General features: G+C 36.2%; 1 protein-coding gene across 1 annotated transcript in view; it reads right to left on the bottom strand.

The window, feature by feature from the left end:
* Nucleotides 1–23166, bottom strand: part of LOC128666417 (fibulin-2) — a 282635-nt gene that overhangs the window by 31183 nt on the left and 228286 nt on the right. The window contains exon 9 of the mRNA XM_053721016.1: nucleotides 5390–5515. Within this exon, the coding sequence (XP_053576991.1) occupies nucleotides 5390–5515 (126 nt within the window). The remainder of the gene's footprint in view (nucleotides 1–5389; nucleotides 5516–23166) is intronic.

The following is a 23166-nucleotide window of genomic DNA, read 5'->3' as shown; positions in this document are numbered from 1 at the left end:
TGGATAAAAAATTAGAGGGTTAACTTAAGAAAATTTTTATTCAACAAGGTTTTATTCTCCAGCCTCTTGCATGCATTGCCCCAGTCACTGCTGCTGCGGCTTTCTGGTTTGAGTCTCTAGAGGAGGCTCTACAGGTTGAAACCCCGTTGGAAGATATTATTGATAAGCTTAAGGCCCTTAAGCTAGCCAATTCATTTGTGTCTGACGCCGTTGTTCATTTAACCAAGCTAACGGCTAAAAATTCAGGTTTTGCTATTCAGGCGCATAGGGCGCTATGGTCAGCTGACGTGACTTCAAAGTCTAAACTTCTCAACATTCCCTTCAAAGGACAGACCCTATTCGGGCCTGGACTGAAGGAGATCATTTCTGACATCACTGGAGGAAAAGGTCACGCCCTTCCTCAAGACAGGTCCAACAAATTAAGGACCAAACAGTCTAGTTTTCAGCCCTTTTGAAACTTCAAGAGTGGCGCAGCTTCAACTTCCTCTAACACAAAACAAGAGGGAACTTTTTCCCAGTCTAAGCCGGTCTGGAGACCTAACCAGGCTTGGAACAAGGGGAAACAGGCCAAAAAGCCTGCTGCTGCCTCTAAGACAGCATGAAGGAGCCGCCCCCGATCCGGAAACGGATCTAGTAGGGGGCAGACTCTCTCTCTTTGCCCAGGCTTGTGCAAGAGATGTCCAGGATCCCTGGGCATTGGAAATTGTGTCCAAGGGTTATCTTCTGGAATTCAAAACCTCTCCCCCAAAAGGGAGATTTCATCTCTCACATTTATCTGCAAACCAGATAAAGAGAGAGGCATTCTTACATTGTGTTCAAGACCTCCTAGTTATGGGAGTGATCCACCCAGTTCCGCAGGAGGAACAGGGGCAGGGCTTCTATTCAAATCTGTTTGTAGTTCCCAAGAAAGAGGGAACATTCAGACCAATCTTAGATCTCAAGATCTTAAACTAATTTCTCAGAGTGCCATCCTTCAAGATGGAGACTATTCGAACCATCCTTCCTATGATCCAGGAGGGTCAATATATGACTACCGTAGACTTAAAGAATGCTTATCTTCACTTCCCGATACACAAAGATCATCATCGTTTTCTCAGGTTTGCCTTTCTAGACAGGCACTACCAGTTTGTGGCTCTTCCCTTCGGGTTGGCCACGGCACCAAGAATCTTTACAAAGGTTCTAGGGTCTCTCCTAGTGGTCCTAAGGCCGCGGGGTATAGCAGTAGCCCCTTACTTAGACGACATTCTGATACAGGCGTCGACTTTTCAAATCGCCAGGTCCCATACGGACATTGTTCTGGCATTTCTGAGGTCCCATGGGTGGAAGGTGAACGAAGAAAAGAGTTCTCTATCACCTTTAACAAAAGTTTCATTCCTAGGGACTCTGATAGATTTGGTAGAAATGAAGATTTACCTAATGAAGGCCAGATTGTCAAAACTTCTAGACTCTTGCCGTGTTCTTTATTCCATTTCTCGTCCTTAAGTGGCTCAGTGTATGGAAGTAATCGGTTTAATGGTAGCGGCAATGGACATAGTACCGTTTGCCCGCCTACATCTCAGACCGCTGCAACTTTGCAGGCTCAGTCAGTGGAATGGGGATTACACAGATTTGTCCCCTCTACTAAATCTGGATCAAGAAACCAGGGATTCTCTTCTCTGGTGGCTATGTCAGGTCCATCTGTCCAAGGGGATGAGCTTCCTCAGGCCAGATTGGACTATAGTAACAACAGATGCCAGCCTTCTGGGCTGGGGTGCAGTCTAGAACTCCCTGAAGGCTCAGGGCTCGTGGACTCAGGAGGAGGCACTCCTTCTGATAAACATTCTGGAACTAAGAGCGATATTCAATGCTCTTCAGGCTTGGCCTCAGCTAGCTGTGGTCAGGTTCATCAGATTTCAGTCGGACAACATCACGACTGTAGCCTATATCAACCATCAGGGGGGAACAAGGAGCCCCCTGGCAATGTTGGAGGTTTCAAAGATAATTCTATGGGCAGAGGTTCACTCTTGCCATCTCTCAGCTATCCATATTCCAGGAGTAGAGAACTGGGAGGCGGATTTTCTAAGTCGGCAGACTTTTCATCCGGGGGAGTGGGAGCTCCATCCGGAGGTATTTGCCCAGCTGATTCAACTTTGGGGAAAACCAGAACTGGATCTCATGGTGTCTCGTCAGAACGCCAAACTTCCTTGTTACGGGTCCAGGTCAAGGGATTCCCAGGCAGCGCTGATAGATGCTCTAGCAGCGCCCTGGTCCTTCAGCCTGGCTTTATGTGTTTCCACCATTTCCTCTGCTCCCTCGTCTGATTGCCAAGATCAAGAAGGAGAGAGCTTCAGTGATTTTGATAGCTCCTGCGTGGCCATTCAGGACTTGGTATGCAGATCTGGTGGACATGTCATCCTTTCCACCATGGACTCTGCCGCTGAGGCAGGACCTTCTACTTCAAGGTCCCTTCAAACATCCAAATCTAATTTCTCTGTGTCTGACTGCTTGGAGATTGAACGCTTTATCGCTTTATCAAAGCGTGTTTTTTTTACGAGTCGGTCATTGATACCTTAATTCAGGCTCGAAAGCCTGTCACCAGGAAAATCTATCATAAGATATGGTGTAAATATCTTCATTGGTGTGAATCCAAGGGTTACTCATGGAGTAAAGTCAGGATTCCCAGGATATTATCTTTTCTCCAAGAAGGATTGGAGAAGGGATTGTCGGCTAGTTCGTTAAAGGGACAGATTTCTGCTCTGTCTATTCTTTTGTACAAGCGTCTGGCGGATGTTCCAGACGTTCAGGCGTTTTGTCAGGCTTTAGTTAGAATCAAGCCTGTGTTTAAACCTGTTGCTCCGCCATGGAGTTTAAATTTAGTTCTTAAAGTTCTTCAAGGGGTTCCGTTTGAACCTCTGCATTCCATAGATATCAAGCTTTTATCTTGGAAAGTTCTGTTTTTGGTAGCTATCTCTTCGGCTCGAAGAGTTTCAGAGTTATCTGCCTTGCAGTGTGATTCCCCTTATCTAATCTTCCATGCAGATAAGGTAGTTTTGTGTTCCAAACCTGGGTTTCTTCCTAAGGTGGTATCTAATAAGAATATCAATCAGGAGATTGTTTTTCCGTCACTGTGTCCTAATCCTTCTTCAAAGAGGGAACGTCTATTACACAATCTTGACGTGGTTCGTGCTTTAAAGTTTTATTTACAAGCTACTAAAGATTTTCGTCAAACATCTGCATTGTTTGTTGTCTACTCTGGACAGAGGAAAGGCCAAAAGGCTTCAGCAACTTCACTTTCTTTTTGGTTAAGAAATATAATCCGTTTAGCTTATGAGACTGCTGGCCAGCAGCCTCCTGAAAGAATTACAGCTCATTCCACTAGAGCTTTTAAAAATGAGGCTTCTGTTGAACAGATTTGTAAGGCGGCAACTTGGTCTTCGCTTCATACTTTTTCTAAATTCTACAAATTTGATACTTTTGCTTCTTCGGAGGCTATTTTTGGGAGAAAGGTCTTACAGGCAGTGGTGCCTTCCGTTTAAGCGCCTGCCTTGTCCCTCCCTTCATCCGTGTCCTATAGCTTTGGTATTGGTATCCCACAAGAAATGGATGAATCCGTGGACTGGATACACCTTACAAGAGAAAACAAAATTTATGCTTACCTGATAAATTTCTTTCTCTTGTGGTGTATCCAGTCCACGGCCCGCCCTGTCATTTTAAGGCAGGTGTTTTTTATTTTTAAACTACAGTCACCACTGCACCCTATAGTTTCTCCTTTCTCTTGCTTGTCTTCGGTCGAATGACTGGGAGGTGGCAGTTAGGGGAGGAGCTATATAGACAGCTCTGCTGTGGGTGATCCTCTTGCAGCTTCCTGTTGGGAAGGAGAATATCCCACAAGTAATGGATGAATCCGTGGACTGGATACACCACAAGAGAAATAAATTTATCAGGTAAGCATAAATTTTGTTTTCACTATATACTGTTCTTACCAAGTTCAGAGCAATGTGATACACATACAAGCAGAGGTAGAGAACTTAAAGGGGCATGATACCTAAAATTTTAGAATATGCAATTTTAAAAAACTTTGTAATATATTTCTGTTATCAATTTTTTGGGTATCTTTTGTTGATAAGTAGGGAGGTAAGTTCAGCAGCCTGTATGTGCATAGGGACTATATGGCAGGAGTTTTGCAAGACTGCTATCTATATACAAGAACACTAGATGGCAGCACTAGGTTTTGCTATGTTTGATGATAAAAATACATTTGACACTTCTAATTTACAAATGTTTGTGCAATAGCAATGGGCAGGGTACACAAATAAACACTTGTGCAATGATACAGAGGCAGCTATACTATTCCTTGATGTGTGCTGACAAGTTCACTGGCTTGGAATGTTGTCCTCCTTGGAATGATAAAGAGCCCCTTTACTTGTTTTGTATTTAAAGGGACATTGCACCCAATTTATTTCTTTTGTAATTCAGATAGAGCATACAATTTTAAGCAACTTTCTAATTTACTCCTATTATCAATTTTTCTTCGTTCTCTTGCTATCTTTATTTGAAAAAGAAGGCATCTAAGCTTTTTTATTAGTTCAGAACTCTGGACAGCACTTTTTTTATTGAATTTATTTGCCAATCAGCAAGATCAACCCAGGTTGTTCACCAAAAATGGTCCGGCATATAAACTTACATTCTTGCATTTCAAATAAAGATGCCAAGAGAATTAGGAAAATTTGATAATAGGAGTAAATGAGAAAGTTGCTTAAAATGTCATGCTCTATCTAAATCACGAAAGAAAAAATTTGGGTTCAGTGTCCCTTTAATGAGATGTTCATGGTATCCCTGCTAGTGGTGGTTCTAGGGCCCTGGTTCTCATACCTGTCCTCCAGGCCAGATTTTCTGGATATCTGAACTGGAGCACAGGTGAAATAATCAGAAGATTAGTAAACATGCTTATTTTACCTGCTCTCATCCAAGGTAATCCTGAAAATTTGGCCTGTTAGGGAGGCCTGAGTACAGGTATGAAAACCAGTGTTCTAGGGCAGAGGTCAGCAACCTTGGGCCCCTAGATGTTTTGAAACTACATTTCCCATGGTGCCCAGACAGCCTAAAGAGTGTCTCAGCATCATGGGAAATGTACTTCCAAAACATCTAAAGGCCCAAGGTTGCTGACCCCTGTCCTAGGGTGATCCCATTCATTACTGCAGCATGCTCAAACCTCATGGTGCTACCTGTCCTGAAATGGTCTTTTATTTTACATATACAGTGCTTTTTACACAGCACAGAGAGAGGTAAATGGAATTTAAAATAAGTGTGTAAAAGTCAATAGAATATGTGGTGATCGTCACCCTCTTCCCCATATATTTAGATATGCAGCCCCAGCGTATTGGTGCGGTATAAATAAAGTCTACTTTACCTTCACATTGCTTTCCATCTTGTGATAGCTGAAATCCAGGAAGACAGGTGCACTTATAGGATCCTACCGTATTCTCACATGTGTGATGACACAGACGGCCTGGGTAAGCCCAACATTCATTTATATCTGAAATCATAAAAAAAGTAATTTCCTGTTTGCTTATTTTGACCTCTTTAACCTCTTCCCGCCCCTTGGACATTCTATGCCATCCTACCTGCAATGGGCTTTAGCGCATTTAGGACGACGTAGAATATCCTAGCCGTTTAGCTGTACTGAAGCCATAGGCGCTTCTTGAATGGGATTGTGGGCTGGAGGGTGTGCCTAGCGTCATAGGCAATCCCCCCCCGACACAATCCCCTTGTTGAAATCATTTAAATTTTTACTTATTTGTTTACATCAGAACTTTGTCCGGGCAGGAAGGGGTTAAAGGGGTTGTTGCTTGTAAATTAAGTATTACAGTTTATTTGCTTGTGTTGTACAACTAATGTTCCTGTACAGGAAAAAAACATATTTTGTTCATTTCTGTTAGCTTTAAAATTAAAAGGGTTCTTAACATTTTTTCATGCAAATAACTTTTTTTTTTTAATATTACATAGTGCTCTTTTATATGCATGATATACATATATTTTATTTTTTTATTTTATTTAGGTAACAATGTTGTGCATACATGCATAGAAATACAAGGTCGTACCATTTGGTTACAGGGGGGACAGTAGGCAACTCAATTACATGTGCATGGTATGAAAAAAAAAAAAAGAAGAAAAAAATGATCAACATAAACCGTCAATTGATTCTCTTAAAACACAAACAATAGAAACATTCTATGAACCCCAGTTACCTCATTTTACATCTATGCTGTGCTAAGGTGGATGCAGTACAGCTATAATAACACTGTGCTGTGCGTCAATATCTAATAGATTTGTTTGCAATCTTTTCAGGAACTTCCTGATCTGGGTAGGCAGTGGACCACCTATAGGGTAGAGATCATCATACAACTGGATATGGGGGAGCTCCTATCCCATGAGTTCATCCCTTGTCAAAAACTACCTGCCTCGACCAGGATCCATAAGGAGAGTTAGTGTCAAGCAGATAAGTAGGAGCTACCTAGTATGGATCACACTGTGTCCGACTGCGATAGCTTCGGTCTCTTAGTTGCAATCAGAACAGGTGGAGAGAGAGAGTACAGAGGAGAAGGAGTTAGGGGAGAGGGAGGGAGAGAAGAAGAGAGGGGTGGAGGAGTAAGGCCTTCCTACCAAGTGGGTCAGCGGTGCAGATCCGGGGAAGGTGGTTCCCTGCAACTAGGTCTATGTGGGGATATTACTGACTCATTGTGGGCTCTTGTCTGTGGAACCAGAGGTCCCAAATCATCCAGTAGGAGTCTAATTTGTTCAGGTGTCGGAAGAATCCTCGTTCCATAGAGGCAAATATCTCTAAGGTTTTTTTAATAGTAGTCAGGGGGGGGAGGGTCTGGTTGTCTCCAACGTCTAGCAATCGAGATTTTGGCTGCCGCAAATATGAAAATGGCTAATTGTTTCAGAGTTTTAGGCATTTTCATAGGAAAAATATGAAGGAGAGTGACTTTAGGTTCTTTCGGGAGTAAGATCCCAGCAGATCTACACAGCTGAAACACCTCCTCCCACAGGCCCTCCAGTTCTGGGCATGACCACCAGATATGTAAGTCGTTTCCCACCTGTCCGCAGTTTCTCCAGCACAAAGGCGAGTGAGATAAGGACATTTGTGTTAGTCTTAGGGGAGTGTAGTGCCATCTAAGTGAGATTTTAACATATAGTTCTACTGAGTTAGCACAGTGTAGTGTATTCTTAGTTAGTGAGAAGGCATGTGTCCAGGTCTTGTCAGAGATTTTACTTTTTAGGTCTTGTGCCCAGGCCTTCAACTGCCAGACATCTCCAGTAACTACATCCTTCATGATTAAACTATAGTGGGCAGAAAGGGGTCTAACCTGAGTCAAGCCCGACTGCCACCTCCCCTCCCAAACAGATTGTTGTCTAAGATCTGAGGTTGGGAAGACCAAGCTAGTGAGGAACTTATGCAGTCTAAGACGTTCAAATTGGAACCAAGGTGGCAGGAGGCCCCGCCCCTCCGGCAGTGTGTCAGCTAATTGTAATGTATTCTGTTGATATAGGTCGGACACATGAGAGAGATCCCACTTCCTCCACTGTGCGACATGAGAATTCGGGAGACCACGCAGTAAGCCGGTGACAGAGTGAATTGGGGATGGGTGGGGGGCTATCTCAGTGTAGTGTCTGATGGATTTCCAAATGTCTAGATTTTGCCTAATGATAGAATTTTGGATAATTAGGCGGTTAACTTGATAATCCGGAATCCAGGGCATATCACCTAGAGTGATTCCGAGTGGGAGAGAAAACTGTTCGACTTTTTTCCAACTCTGAGGATTATCCACAGAACCCCAATGGGAGATATGGGTAAGGCGGGCACGATCGGGTTTATTGACACCCCCTGCTAGTAGCCGATTGGTCGCTAATCTGCAGGGGACGGCATTGCACCAGCAGTTCACAATATCGGATCATGTCCGCTCGCACCATAATAAATAAGCCTCTATATATTTAAATGGACATGAAACCCAATTTTTTTCTTTTATGATTCAGAAAGAGCATGCAATTTTAAGCAACTTTTCTTCATTTTACTTTTATTATCTATTTTGCTTCATATTCTTAATATCCTTTGATTAAAAACATATCTAAATATGGGCAGTAGCTGCTGATTGGTGGCTGCACATAGATGCCTTGTGTGATTGGCTCATCCATGTGCATTGCTATTTCTTCAACAAAGGATATCTAAAGAATGAAGCAAATTAGATAAAATAAGTTAATTGGAATTCTCTATCTGAATCATGAAATTATATTTTTTGGTGTTTCATGTCCATTTAACCCCTGCAAATACACATACATTTTATGTTAATTTGATATATATTTTTTTTATTAAAAAATATTTGATATTTTTATTGCTGTGCTTTTACATGAATTATTGAAATAAATTATTTGAGTTGAATTTAAGTAACATTGAAGGGGACATTAAAGGGACATTATACACTTGTTTTTTCTTTGCATAAATGTTTTGTAGATGATCTATCTATATAGCCCATAAAGTTTTTTTGTTGTTTTTTTTTAAATGTATAGTTTTGCTTATTTTTAAATAACTTTGATTTTCAGACTCCTAACCAAGCCCCAAAGTTTTAGGAAAATACTGACGTATTCCTACTCCAGCTTGCTCCTGTTTGTGTAAAGGGTCTTTTCATATGCAAAAGAAGGGAGAGGGGTGAGTGTCTGCTATTTCCCACTTGCAGTGGGCTTTCCAGCTACCTTTTCAACAGAGCTAAACTGAGAGCTTCTAAGTAAGTTTTTAAAGTGATGGTAAACTCTCCCCTTTTTAAAATCAGATCTGGAATGTAAGCGCTATTTTAGATGGAGTTTAATTCATTAGCTGTAATGAAGATGCAGTATAACATGCTTTTTAATATAGATATGAAATTCAAATACTGCATGCTCCTCCGCCCACTTCAAAAGTAAAATTTTCTGTGAGCTAACAGATTGAATTGTTGTCCAATCAGCGCTCTCCCCATATGGGACTTTTGTTGTAGCTAGAGCATTGATTGGAGAGTAATTCAATCATTTAGCTGACAGGAAAATTGACTTTTGAAGTGGGTGGTGTAACGTGGGGTATTTGAATTTCATATCTATATTAATAACTAAGTTATAGCGCATCTTCATTGCACATGATGAATAAAACTCCTTCTAAAATAGCGCTTACATTCCAGATCTGATTTTAAAAAGGGGAGAGTTTACCATCACTTTAAGTATCTGTGCATCTTATTCTTTATAGTAGTGTCTATTACATGCAGTTATATGAAAATTGGTGTATACTGTCCCTTTAACCAAAGCAGTAGCCTGCACACACTGTTATAGTAACAGAAATCTGTAATGGAGCAGCATGACATTTTTTCTGTAAAGACAGAGAAGATAAAATACACACAGAGGAGGCCCCCTGTAGTCACAGACCTGCAAGCAATTAGCTTGATAAGTAACACACATTGCTAATGGACCTCACAGGAAGTGTTCAAGATAGTGTGTGAAGTAAGTAACACTAAGGGCTCGATGATATCATCTTTGCCAGCTCAAACCTACTTTTTCTCGCTGACTCTCTCAATGATCGTAAAAAAGGGGCAGTCCCTGCGAGTGGCGAGATGGCTCCTATTAAAAGTAATGGAGCTCGCTGGATAGGGACACTTCGCTCCTTAGAGCGAAGTTAGCAGGGAGCAGGGGGAGCACTTTAAAAATTAAAATCCTGCAGCCAATATAACTCACATTATGCTGCTTTCTGCATAGAGCATCTTACATTTGCCTATATTTTAGTATGCATGTGTTTTTCTTTTGGGGTTATAAGTGTTCGTATTGTTTTGAGAAAAGCGTGCCACCTTTTAGTTGGCGAGAAAGAACGGTGAGATCTGCAGTGCAAAAATCTTTATAGAATTACGGTGGGATTAAAGAGACATTTTCATATACGCCCATGGAACGTCCATGTTCAGCCCATTTTACGAAAAAACAACAATTACGCTTTGCATTTTGTATTTATAAGTTCAAATTTCGGTGTGATTTTTGCACATCCAGTGTACAACAATTACGATTTACGCTTTGCAGGTTTAATTTGATTTATTCCTGTGTAAATTACATACAAATTTTACTTTTTTGTTAACATCCGATTTTTGGTGAAGAATTTTGTTATGATTTTTGATGCACCTTAACAATACAATTTTTTCCTACTATTTTTGTGTGAATGGTTCAAATATTTGTTTTGTATGATGTTTAAAATATGAATTTTGTTGTGCACATTTCAGTAAATGTTAGAAACAGCATATTATATTTTAACTTAAAACATGTAATATATATATATAAAATGTGTGTGTGTGTGTGTATGTATGTATATGTGTGTATATATATATATATATATATATATATATGTATATATACATACACACACACACCAACACTCTTTTCTTTCCACTCTCTTCTCTTTCTTCATATATAAATATATATACAAATTATATTGAAATATGATTTTTACAGCTGCACCCTAATGTTGAGATGCATTTCATTTAGTAGTATTTTAGTCTGGTGTTCTCAGATCATCAATACAGAAGAGTAAATATTCTGTTGTTTAAAACACAAAATGCTGGAAACTTTCGTTTGAGTAGAATATTCTAACATTTATTCATCCATTTTAAAATAGACTATTAAGCATCTGGTATAGAAAACTTTGGTTTTAACATAAATTTGTTAAATTAATATTTAAAACAAACAATTCTCTATTACAAATATGTCTTTAACCCTTTGATGACAGTATTAATTTGTCTACATCAAAACAACATTCCGATGTAGACAATCAAGAGATTTAAATGATAGAATCGGGTCAGGGGGGCGTCCCTATGGCGCTAGGCACGCCCTCCAGACCGCGATCGCATCATGGAAGCGCCATTGGCTTTTGGACAGTCAAGCGGTTATGACGTTCTATTTCGTCCAGTGCGGTTAGGACGGAATAGAACATAACAACGTTAAAAGGTTAATTATTTTACAGTGGCAGCACATACATGGTGGTCAATTACATTTTTAGATAGATCACAGGAAGAAGAGGGGGTGACCAGGGATTTCTCTTAAAGGGACATGAAAACCAAAAATGTTCTTTCATTATCCAGATGAAGCATAGCATTTAAAAAAAAAAAAAAAAAAACTTTCAAATTTACTTTTATTATCAAATATGCTTAATTCTCATGCTATCCTTTGTCGGAGGAGCAGCAATACACTACTAGGAGCTAGCTGAACACACTGCGTGAGCCAATCACCGGAAGAATAAATGTGCAGCTACCAATCAGCAGCTAACTTCCAGTAGTGCATTTCTTCTCCTGAGTCTACCTAGGTATACTTTTCAACAAAGGATATAAAAATAATGAACAGACTTAAATTGGAAAGTTGATTAAAATTGTATGTTCTATCTAAATTGTAGGTTTCTCGTCCCTATACAGAAAAGAGAGGCCTTTTGGATTTTTAGATTAGAAGCAATGGTTCCTGAATGAATGAATGAAAAAAGAACTTGGTTTGTCATGTTTTTGAAATAATTCATAGAGATCTTTAAATCTAGAAAATATATTTTCAATATGTCTGTTACTAATATGAATTTTAATAGAACCGTTTACTGATAATTCAACAATGTAGTACTGGTAAATCTTTTTTCTTTAATAATTCAGATAGAGCATGCAATTTTAAGCAACTTTCTAATTTACTCCTATTATAAATTTTTCTTCGTTCTCTTGCTATCATTATTTAAAAAGCAAGAATGTGATGCATAGGAGCCGGACCATTTTTGGTTGAGAACCTAGGTTATGCTTGCTTATTGGTGGGTAAAGGTAATTCTCCAATAAGCAAGTGCTATCCATGGTGCTGAACCTAAAATGTGCTGGCTGCTAAGATTTACATTCTTGCTTTTAAAATAAAAATAGCAAGAGAAAAAAGAAAAATTGATAATAGGAATAAATTAGAAAGTTGCTTAAAATGTCATGCTCTATCTGAATCATGAAAGAAAAAAAATGGGTTCAGTGTCCCTTTAATGTTGTTTTGTACATTTTGTATAAAGTGTGTTTATAATGTACAGCCAGCCTAGCTCTATTTGGCAACTAAACACTTTGCAATTTGATATAACAAGGTATATGAGGTTAATTATACTGTATATGTATTTTGGAGCTAAACTTAAAGGGACAGGAACCCCAAAAGTTTCATTAAAGGGACACTGAACCCAAATTTTTTCTTTCATGATTCAGATAGAGCATGACATTTTAAGCAACTTTCTAATTTTCTTCATTCTCTTGGTATCTTTATTTGAAATGCAAGAATCTAAGTTTAGATGCCGGCCCATTTTTGGTGAACAACCTGGGTTGTCCTTGCTGATTGGTGGATAAATTCATCCACCAATAAAAAAGTGCTATCCAGAGTTCTGAACCTCAAAAAAAAGCTTAGATGCCTTCTTTTTCAAATAAAGATAGCAAGAGAACGAAGGAAAAATGATAATAAGAGTAAATTAGAAAGTTGCTTAAAATTGCATGCTCTATCTGAATCATGAAAGAAAAAAATTGGGTTCAGTGTCCTTTTAATGATTTGGATAGAACATACAATCACCAGCTAGCTTCCACTAGTGAAGGATATGTGCATATTATTTTTTAATGAGGGATATCAAGAGAACGAAGCACATTTGAAAATAGAAGTTAATTTAAAAGTATCTTAAAATGACTTGGTCTGTCTGAATCATGCAAGTTTAATTTTCACCTTTCTTTCCATTTAAAGGAATATTAAACTCCTCATGCTTTTGTGTTTAAAAAAAAAAAGTTTGTCTCATGCTACCTAAAGTGGCCGAAAAGCAAACTCTGTAACCTACATTTTCAAAATGCTGTGAATTAGATATCTGGTTTTGGCAATTTGTAGCATTTTGAAAAGCAAGATTACAAAGTTTGCCTTCTGGCTTCTTTAGGGGGTGTGGGGGACAAAGCATTATTATTATTATTATTTTTATTATTATTATTTTTACACAAAAGATGTTAAAAGGGACATGATATAGAATACAATTTTAAACAACTTTCCAATTTATTTTCTATTTTATTGTCAAATGTACCTTTATCTTTGGGTATCTTTTGTTAAAACCTAGCTCATTTTCATGACAGCATACTGTGGGAGTCTCAGGAGATGCAGGTGTCTTGAGCACTATATAGCAGCTGTTTTGCAACAATGTTATACATATGGGGGCAGATTTATCATTGTGCGGGCAGACTTGATCTGCTGTAGCTGATCATGTCCGCCGCACATTGATAAATGCCGACAGCATACGCTGTCTGCATTTATCATTGCACAAGCATTTCTCGTGAAATTCTTGTGCAATGCCGCCCCCTGCACATTCGTGGCCAATCGGCCGCTAGCTGATCGTATCTGATCGGGATGAGGTGGCGGACGAGTTAAGGAGCAGCGGTCTTAAGACTGCTGCTTCTTAACTTCAGTTTCAGGGGAACCTAATACTACGGGGGTAGATTGCAGCATCGGCTGCTGATAAATCTACCCCATAGTGCTCAAGACAGAAATAGGTCAAATAGATAATAGAACTACATTGGAAAGTGTGTTTTGTTTTAATAATTGTAGGCTGTAGCTAAATTATAAAAGTTTAAAGTGAATGTAAATTTTGAAAAACCGGGGCACTTTAATTCATCAAAATTTACATTTCACTCCTGTTGTGAAAAAAAAACTTACCTTTTAATCTTGACAGCAGCTCCAGCTTCCTCCACCCGTCGCAAAGCCTCTTCCTGGGTCTAAAAGGAGGAATTCGGCTTCCTCCAATCACGGTGTTGAATCAGACACTGATTCCCGCGGGGGGGAAGTTGTGATTGGAGGATGACCCATCCATCATTTCTGACATCAGAAATGGCTTGTGACGACCGGAGGAAGCTGGAGCTGCTGTCAAGTTTAAAAGGTAAGTATTTTTGCACAATAGGAGTGAAATCTAAAGTTTGATGAATTAAAGTGCCCCTGTTTTTAATTGAATTTTTAAAAACCTGGCACTTTAGCATAAAAATTTACATTCACTTTCATTTTGTTTTCCACACCCCTTTAATTCTAATGGAAGCGCAAAATTGTTCTTCTGCCTCTTGGTATCCTGTATATATTCCTATATATATTTTGAATCACCAAAGTATTAAGCTAGTTGGATGCATAAAATCATATAACATTTATTTTAATATGTCACATACCTACACATGCAAAAAGAAGAGAGAGAGAGCGCACAAAAGATTCAAGTGTAGATTTTTATTAACAACATTAGCACACATAAATTGATGCACTTACTAGAAGTAAGATTAAAAAGGCAATCAGAGTTCAACTCTCTTTCCTCCACTTGTATAGCCGCTCCACACTGCTGCCTAGGAAAGTCAGTGTCCCCAGATGTTGATGCACGATACCGGCTTCTGTAGCAGGGCTTTCCGGATGCCTCTGCTAACTGCCTGTCTGCCAATGGGAGGGAGCGGATCAAAAATTGGAGTCTGAGCGTCGGACCTGTTTGCCGGTTCCTAACGCGTTTCCCCCAGTCAGCGGCTGGGCTTTTTCAAAGGATAAAATCAGATGTATTGTTTCTCTTGCCGCCCTCAACTTTTAAAGGGCAAGCGTCCAATTAGATTCGTGGGTGTGTTTGTCCGGCCAATTGTAATGTCCAAATAGTCCTCTGTGATATTGCACACCAATAGCCAACCAAAAGATAGAGGGAGTGTTTTTAGAACCAATGCCATACTCCCTACGTGTTTGTTTTTTAACCACATGAAAAAAGCTACAATTTCTCTGCAGTATGTGTTATAAGAAAACACTCAAAGTATATCTTATTTAAGGACAATATGTGACTAACTTGTAACGCTAAACTATAACAAATTATAAACATTTTTCATCAGAGATACCACATATTAGCGATCTAATATATTGTTACAGAGTTGAATAAATAGTGATTCTGAGTTATATTTCTCGTTGACAATCAGAACATAAATTCTATAATTAAAGAATACATCTTATATTTTCCATAGTTGCTTTATAAGTATATATACATATCTATCTCACAATGAATTGCATACCTATATTTATATCTAATCTAATATTAATTTAAATATTAATTTAAAAAGATTTTATTTACAAAAAAAAAAAAAAATTTTTAAACAAATTTTCTACGCTAAAAACATGCTATTAAAATATAATTAAAAAACAATTAAAAAACTGAAAAATTGATGAAAAATTGATTTTCTATGAGATCAATAGTATTAATAATATAAAAATCTTTACTGTAGATTTTATACAAACGCTGCTACATCTATATCTATATTAAGACCATAAGGTTGTAATGTGTTCAATTTATATATCCACTTGGTCTCCAACTTTCTCAGTTCTAAAAGACGATTAGGTTTAGTTATAGGGACTCTATCTATAACTTGAACTTTGAGAGAACTAGGATTATGTCTATGGCATTCCAAAAAATGTTTAGGGACACTGTGATTTGTCATCTTTTTTTCTATATTATATATGTGTTCATTAACTCGCCGTCTTATTTGACGTTTCGTACGGCCCACATACAGTAGGCCACACCCACATTGTAATAAGTATACAACATATATAGATTCACAGTTGCTTCTAAATGAAATGTTGAAAGTTTCAGTTAGTGAACTATTAGAATATGTAGGGGCTCTATTAACATGTTTACACATATTGCAACGGGATTTTCCACACCTCATAGTTCCCTTCCATTCACTCAACCAGGTAGTACCAATTTTTTCGATCCCTGTTTCACTAGCCTTATTCTTAATGATAGGTTTTATTTTGCTTGGAGCAAGAATATTTTTAAGGCTTTTGCCTTTCCTATAGTTAATAGTTGGTTTGTCCCCCAATGCTGGCCCTAAAACAGGATCTAATTGAAGCAGTGGCCAGTGTTTTTTGATTATTTTTTCTAAACTTTTTGAACCTTCATTGTAAGTTGTTATAAATCTCGGTGGATCTAATTTCACTGGTTCTATTAATTTGTTGTGTATATGAGACCCTATTGCATTTGGTTTATCTAATTTAATATTTATATTTCTCTCTTTTGCAATAGCTCTATTTTTTGCTGCTTGTATTAGTTTTGGTTCATAGCCTTTTTCTAAAAATTTATCTTCTAATATTTTCGCTTCTGTTTCAAAATCATTTTCATGTGTACAATTTCTTTTTATTCTTAAAAATTGACTATATGGAACATTGTCCAACCATGATTTTTTATGGGCGCTTTTGGCTTGTATATAACTATTTCGATCTGTGCTTTTTCTATAGTTTTTCACTGCTATTTTTCCTGTGTTATCTGTAAACAATACTAAATCTAAAAATTCTATTTTATCTTTTGAACATGAATTTGTAAAAGTTAAATTAAAATCATTACTATTAATATGTTTCATAAAATTATCTATTTCTGTCACATTCCCTTTCCACAGGATAATGACATCATCTATGTATCTGCCATATGATACTATATTACTTGAAAATGGATTATTATGCCAAATGTATTTATTCTCAAACGCATTTACATAGAGATTAGCATAGGATGGGGCAAATGTTGTCCCCATCGCTGTGCCTTGGGTCTGTAGATAATATTTATCTTCAAACATAAAATAGTTGTGATGTAGAATAAAATTAATACTATCGATTAAAAAAGATATATGTTTCATTGGGATTGACCATTTTAAAAGTTCTTTTTTTATCTCGTTTGTGCCATTGATATGAGGTATACACGTATAAAGGGAAGCAACGTCGCACGTTAGCCAGTACATATCCTCTTCCCATTGTTTACCCTCAAACCTTCTAATTACCTCCGTTGTGTCTTTGATATATCCTTTCATATTTTTTACTATTGGTTGAAGGTAAAAATCAACATATTTGGATAGATTATCACTAATTGATCCTATCCCGGACACAATTGGCCTACCTGGTGGATTTTTACTGTCCTTATGTATTTTGGGAAGGTGGTATATAATTGCTATATTTGGCTGAGTATTAAATATAAATTTGAACTCATTTTCATTGATATTACCCTCTATTTTAGCTTTATTTAAAATTTTATAAAGCTCTTTATTATATATTTCAGTGGGATCTTTATCTAAGGTTTGGTAGGTATCCTTGTCCCCTAGCAATTTAAAAGCTTCTTGCATATATTGTTCCCTTTTTTGAATTACAATACCCCCGCCCTTATCGGCGGGGCGTATTATTATCTCGTTATTAGACATAAGTTTTTTAAGAGATTTCCTTTCCATGATGGTCAAATTATCATTATGTTTGTTTAAAAATTGATTAGCATTTTCATTTTTAAATAGCTCTTCTATTTCGTTTAAAACTAATTTAGAGAAGGATCTCAAATGATCTCCCTGTGCACCTACTGGATTAAAAGTTGATTTACCTTTAAAGTGCGAGTGCTGAATTTCTGGTTCTTTTTCATGTAGGGATATATCTAATGTGTCAATAAGATCATTAATATGATTTTCTGTATATTCAACTGTTAGATCTTTTGAATTATGTGCTCCCGATGGTTCGCTAGGTTTTACATTTTCAATTTCCAGATCTTTCAATATATTTAAGATGCCTAAATCTGTAGCTTCCATATATGTGTTATTAACAACATTTTTGTTGATGGGATTCTTAAGATAATACCTCTTCAGGGTTAACTTTCTCACATATTTGTGGATATCTACATATATTTCAAACTTATTTGGTCCTGCTTTAGGGGCAAACTTTAAACCTTTTTGTAGAAGACTGATGTCATTAGAATCTAGATTGACCTCAGCCAGATTGAAAATATCACTTTTGGTTTTATTTATTCTAGTCTTGAGCGTCCTGTTAGCCTGTATCTTTTTTCCTCCTCTATTTCCTCTTCTTCTCTTTCTAATGATCTTTTTCTTTGTCTTATTCGTTCTATTGGTCTTTCTTGAGGTGCATGGTTGTGTCCTTGGCCTAAAAAATTTCGATTATCAATTGCTTCTTTGGGTCTTGCTCCTTTACCTTCCCAAATGGGTTCATCCTGTCTTTGAGAATGGTTAATTAAAGGTTCATACCTATTATTTGTATCCATTTGTATACGTGGACTAGCGTAATTGTTTGTTGTATAACTTGGTCTACGTCTCCATTGTGGGTAGTTATCCGAATAATTTGATTTATTCTGTTGGCGTGGAGCGCCATTGTATGTGTGATATGTATTCGGTCTATTTTGATTGTTATTATTTGTATGTTTATTGTATTGTCCTGAATATGTATCTCTATTACTATATTGAGCATTATAGTGTCTTTCTGAATATATCCTAGTTTGTTGAATATGTGTTTTACTAGGTTCTTCATAGGACCTTATTGGAATGTTATTTGTATTATGATTTGGGTTAGTATTGATTGTACTCTCCGGATTTTTCATATTTACATCTTGTTTTTTATCCATTTTTTTATTATTGTATGTATATACTTTATTTTCTTTAAAATCCAGAATATCCCTCTTTAATTTTTTCTGTTTACTATATTGTAGATCCCTATCCAATTGACTCACCCTGAACTGAATACTTTTATTTCTATTAATCCACTTCTCAACATTTCTATATGGTTGAATTTTTGTGATCACCTCTTCCAATTCTAGCTTTACCTTATTGAGTCTAAATTCTCTATATTTTATTAATGTTTTAATAAATTTATTGGAACATTCTTGTGCTGCTGTTTCCCACTCTGTAACAAATTCAACCTCATCTAGCTCAAAAGCTGGTTGCTTTAATATGCGTAAACCTCTTGGTATAACCTTATGCGTTAAATAATTCTCTAAAAGAATGAGATCTTGCCAATCCCTGGCATCCTGAAATAAAAGTTTTTCTAGATCTTTAAATAATTCTTCTGGGTCTGTTTCTACTGTATTGGGTTCTTCTATATAATGGTCCAGCAAATTTGTATTTCTTGTACGGCTATCTCTATGCGGATTATGCCCAAATTCTTTCAAAACTACATTTGCCATGACCTCTGACATAGGTTCAGACATTGGTTCAAATACTGGTTCAGACATAAGAGCAGCAATTACAGGATAAATGGATGATAGAAAATGCAACAGGGAAAAAAGTATTTGAACCAATGTCTGAACCTATGTCAGAGGTCATGGCAAATGTAGTTTTGAAAGAATTTGGGCATAATCCGCATAGAGATAGCCGTACAAGAAATACAAATTTGCTGGACCATTATATAGAAGAACCCAATACAGTAGAAACAGACCCAGAAGAATTATTTAAAGATCTAGAAAAACTTTTATTTCAGGACGCCAGGGATTGGCAAGATCTCATTCTTTTAGAGAATTATTTAACGCATAAGGTTATACCAAGAGGTTTACGCATATTAAAGCAACCAGCTTTTGAGCTAGATGAGGTTGAATTTGTTACAGAGTGGGAAACAGCAGCACAAGAATGTTCCAATAAATTTATTAAAACATTAATAAAATATAGAGAATTTAGACTCAATAAGGTAAAGCTAGAATTGGAAGAGGTGATCACAAAAATTCAACCATATAGAAATGTTGAGAAGTGGATTAATAGAAATAAAAGTATTCAGTTCAGGGTGAGTCAATTGGATAGGGATCTACAATATAGTAAACAGAAAAAATTAAAGAGGGATATTCTGGATTTTAAAGAAAATAAAGTATATACATACAATAATAAAAAAATGGATAAAAAACAAGATGTAAATATGAAAAATCCGGAGAGTACAATCAATACTAACCCAAATCATAATACAAATAACATTCCAATAAGGTGCTATGAAGAACCTAGTAAAACACATATTCAACAAACTAGGATATATTCAGAAAGACACTATAATGCTCAATATAGTAATAGAGATACATATTCAGGACAATACAATAAACATACAAATAATAACAATCAAAATAGACCGAATACATATCACACATACAATGGCGCTCCACGCCAACAGAATAAATCAAATTATTCGGATAACTATCCACAATGGAGACGTAGACCAAGTTATACAACAAACAATTACGCTAGTCCACGTATACAAATGGATACAAATAATAGGTATGAACCTTTAATTAACCATTCTCAAAGACAGGATGAACCCATTTGGGAAGGTAAAGGAGCAAGACCCAAAGAAGCAATTGATAATCGAAATTTTTTAGGCCAAGGACACAACCATGCACCTCAAGAAAGACCAATAGAACGAATAAGACAAAGAAAAAGATCATTAGAAAGAGAAGAAGAGGAAATAGAGGAGGAAAAAAGATACAGGCTAACAGGACGCTCAAGACTAGAATAAATAAAACCAAAAGTGATATTTTCAATCTGGCTGAGGTCAATCTAGATTCTAATGACATCAGTCTTCTACAAAAAGGTTTAAAGTTTGCCCCTAAAGCAGGACCAAATAAGTTTGAAATATATGTAGATATCCACAAATATGTGAGAAAGTTAACCCTGAAGAGGTATTATCTTAAGAATCCCATCAACAAAAATGTTGTTAATAACACATATATGGAAGCTACAGATTTAGGCATCTTAAATATATTGAAAGATCTGGAAATTGAAAATGTAAAACCTAGCGAACCATCGGGAGCACATAATTCAAAAGATCTAACAGTTGAATATACAGAAAATCATATTAATGATCTTATTGACACATTAGATATATCCCTACATGAAAAAGAACCAGAAATTCAGCACTCGCACTTTAAAGGTAAATCAACTTTTAATCCAGTAGGTGCACAGGGAGATCATTTGAGATCCTTCTCTAAATTAGTTTTAAACGAAATAGAAGAGCTATTTAAAAATGAAAATGCTAATCAATTTTTAAACAAACATAATGATAATTTGACCATCATGGAAAGGAAATCTCTTAAAAAACTTATGTCTAATAACGAGATAATAATACGCCCCGCCGATAAGGGCGGGGGTATTGTAATTCAAAAAAGGGAACAATATATGCAAGAAGCTTTTAAATTGCTAGGGGACAAGGATACCTACCAAACCTTAGATAAAGATCCCACTGAAATATATAATAAAGAGCTTTATAAAATTTTAAATAAAGCTAAAATAGAGGGTAATATCAATGAAAATGAGTTCAAATTTATATTTAATACTCAGCCAAATATAGCAATTATATACCACCTTCCCAAAATACATAAGGACAGTAAAAATCCACCAGGTAGGCCAATTGTGTCCGGGATAGGATCAATTAGTGATAATCTATCCAAATATGTTGATTTTTACCTTCAACCAATAGTAAAAAATATGAAAGGATATATCAAAGACACAACGGAGGTAATTAGAAGGTTTGAGGGTAAACAATGGGAAGAGGATATGTACTGGCTAACGTGCGACGTTGCTTCCCTTTATACGTGTATACCTCATATCAATGGCACAAACGAGATAAAAAAAGAACTTTTAAAATGGTCAATCCCAATGAAACATATATCTTTTTTAATCGATAGTATTAATTTTATTCTACATCACAACTATTTTATGTTTGAAGATAAATATTATCTACAGACCCAAGGCACAGCGATGGGGACAACATTTGCCCCATCCTATGCTAATCTCTATGTAAATGCGTTTGAGAATAAATACATTTGGCATAATAATCCATTTTCAAGTAATATAGTATCATATGGCAGATACATAGATGATGTCATTATCCTGTGGAAAGGGAATGTGACAGAAATAGATAATTTTATGAAACATATTAATAGTAATGATTTTAATTTAACTTTTACAAATTCATGTTCAAAAGATAAAATAGAATTTTTAGATTTAGTATTGTTTACAGATAACACAGGAAAAATAGCAGTGAAAAACTATAGAAAAAGCACAGATCGAAATAGTTATATACAAGCCAAAAGCGCCCATAAAAAATCATGGTTGGACAATGTTCCATATAGTCAATTTTTAAGAATAAAAAGAAATTGTACACATGAAAATGATTTTGAAACAGAAGCGAAAATATTAGAAGATAAATTTTTAGAAAAAGGCTATGAACCAAAACTAATACAAGCAGCAAAAAATAGAGCTATTGCAAAAGAGAGAAATATAAATATTAAATTAGATAAACCAAATGCAATAGGGTCTCATATACACAACAAATTAATAGAACCAGTGAAATTAGATCCACCGAGATTTATAACAACTTACAATGAAGGTTCAAAAAGTTTAGAAAAAATAATCAAAAAACACTGGCCACTGCTTCAATTAGATCCTGTTTTAGGGCCAGCATTGGGGGACAAACCAACTATTAACTATAGGAAAGGCAAAAGCCTTAAAAATATTCTTGCTCCAAGCAAAATAAAACCTATCATTAAGAATAAGGCTAGTGAAACAGGGATCGAAAAAATTGGTACTACCTGGTTGAGTGAATGGAAGGGAACTATGAGGTGTGGAAAATCCCGTTGCAATATGTGTAAACATGTTAATAGAGCCCCTACATATTCTAATAGTTCACTAACTGAAACTTTCAACATTTCATTTAGAAGCAACTGTGAATCTATATATGTTGTATACTTATTACAATGTGGGTGTGGCCTACTGTATGTGGGCCGTACGAAACGTCAAATAAGACGGCGAGTTAATGAACACATATATAATATAGAAAAAAAGATGACAAATCACAGTGTCCCTAAACATTTTTTGGAATGCCATAGACATAATCCTAGTTCTCTCAAAGTTCAAGTTATAGATAGAGTCCCTATAACTAAACCTAATCGTCTTTTAGAACTGAGAAAGTTGGAGACCAAGTGGATATATAAATTGAACACATTACAACCTTATGGTCTTAATATAGATATAGATGTAGCAGCGTTTGTATAAAATCTACAGTAAAGATTTTTATATTATTAATACTATTGATCTCATAGAAAATCAATTTTTCATCAATTTTTCAGTTTTTTAATTGTTTTTTAATTATATTTTAATAGCATGTTTTTAGCGTAGAAAATTTGTTTAAAAATTTTTTTTTTTTTTTTTTTTTTTAAAAAAAATTTTTTTAAATTAATATTTAAATTAATATTAGATTAGATATAAATATAGGTATGCAATTCATTGTGAGATAGATATGTATATATACTTATAAAGCAACTATGGAAAATATAAGATGTATTCTTTAATTATAGAATTTATGTTCTGATTGTCAACGAGAAATATA

The sequence above is a fragment of the Bombina bombina genome, chromosome 7 (genome assembly GCF_027579735.1).
Source record: "Bombina bombina isolate aBomBom1 chromosome 7, aBomBom1.pri, whole genome shotgun sequence".
NCBI classification, from domain to species: domain Eukaryota; kingdom Metazoa; phylum Chordata; class Amphibia; order Anura; family Bombinatoridae; genus Bombina; species Bombina bombina.
Note: the sequence above shows the minus strand (reverse complement) of the source record. Positions and strands in the feature narration are given on the sequence as shown.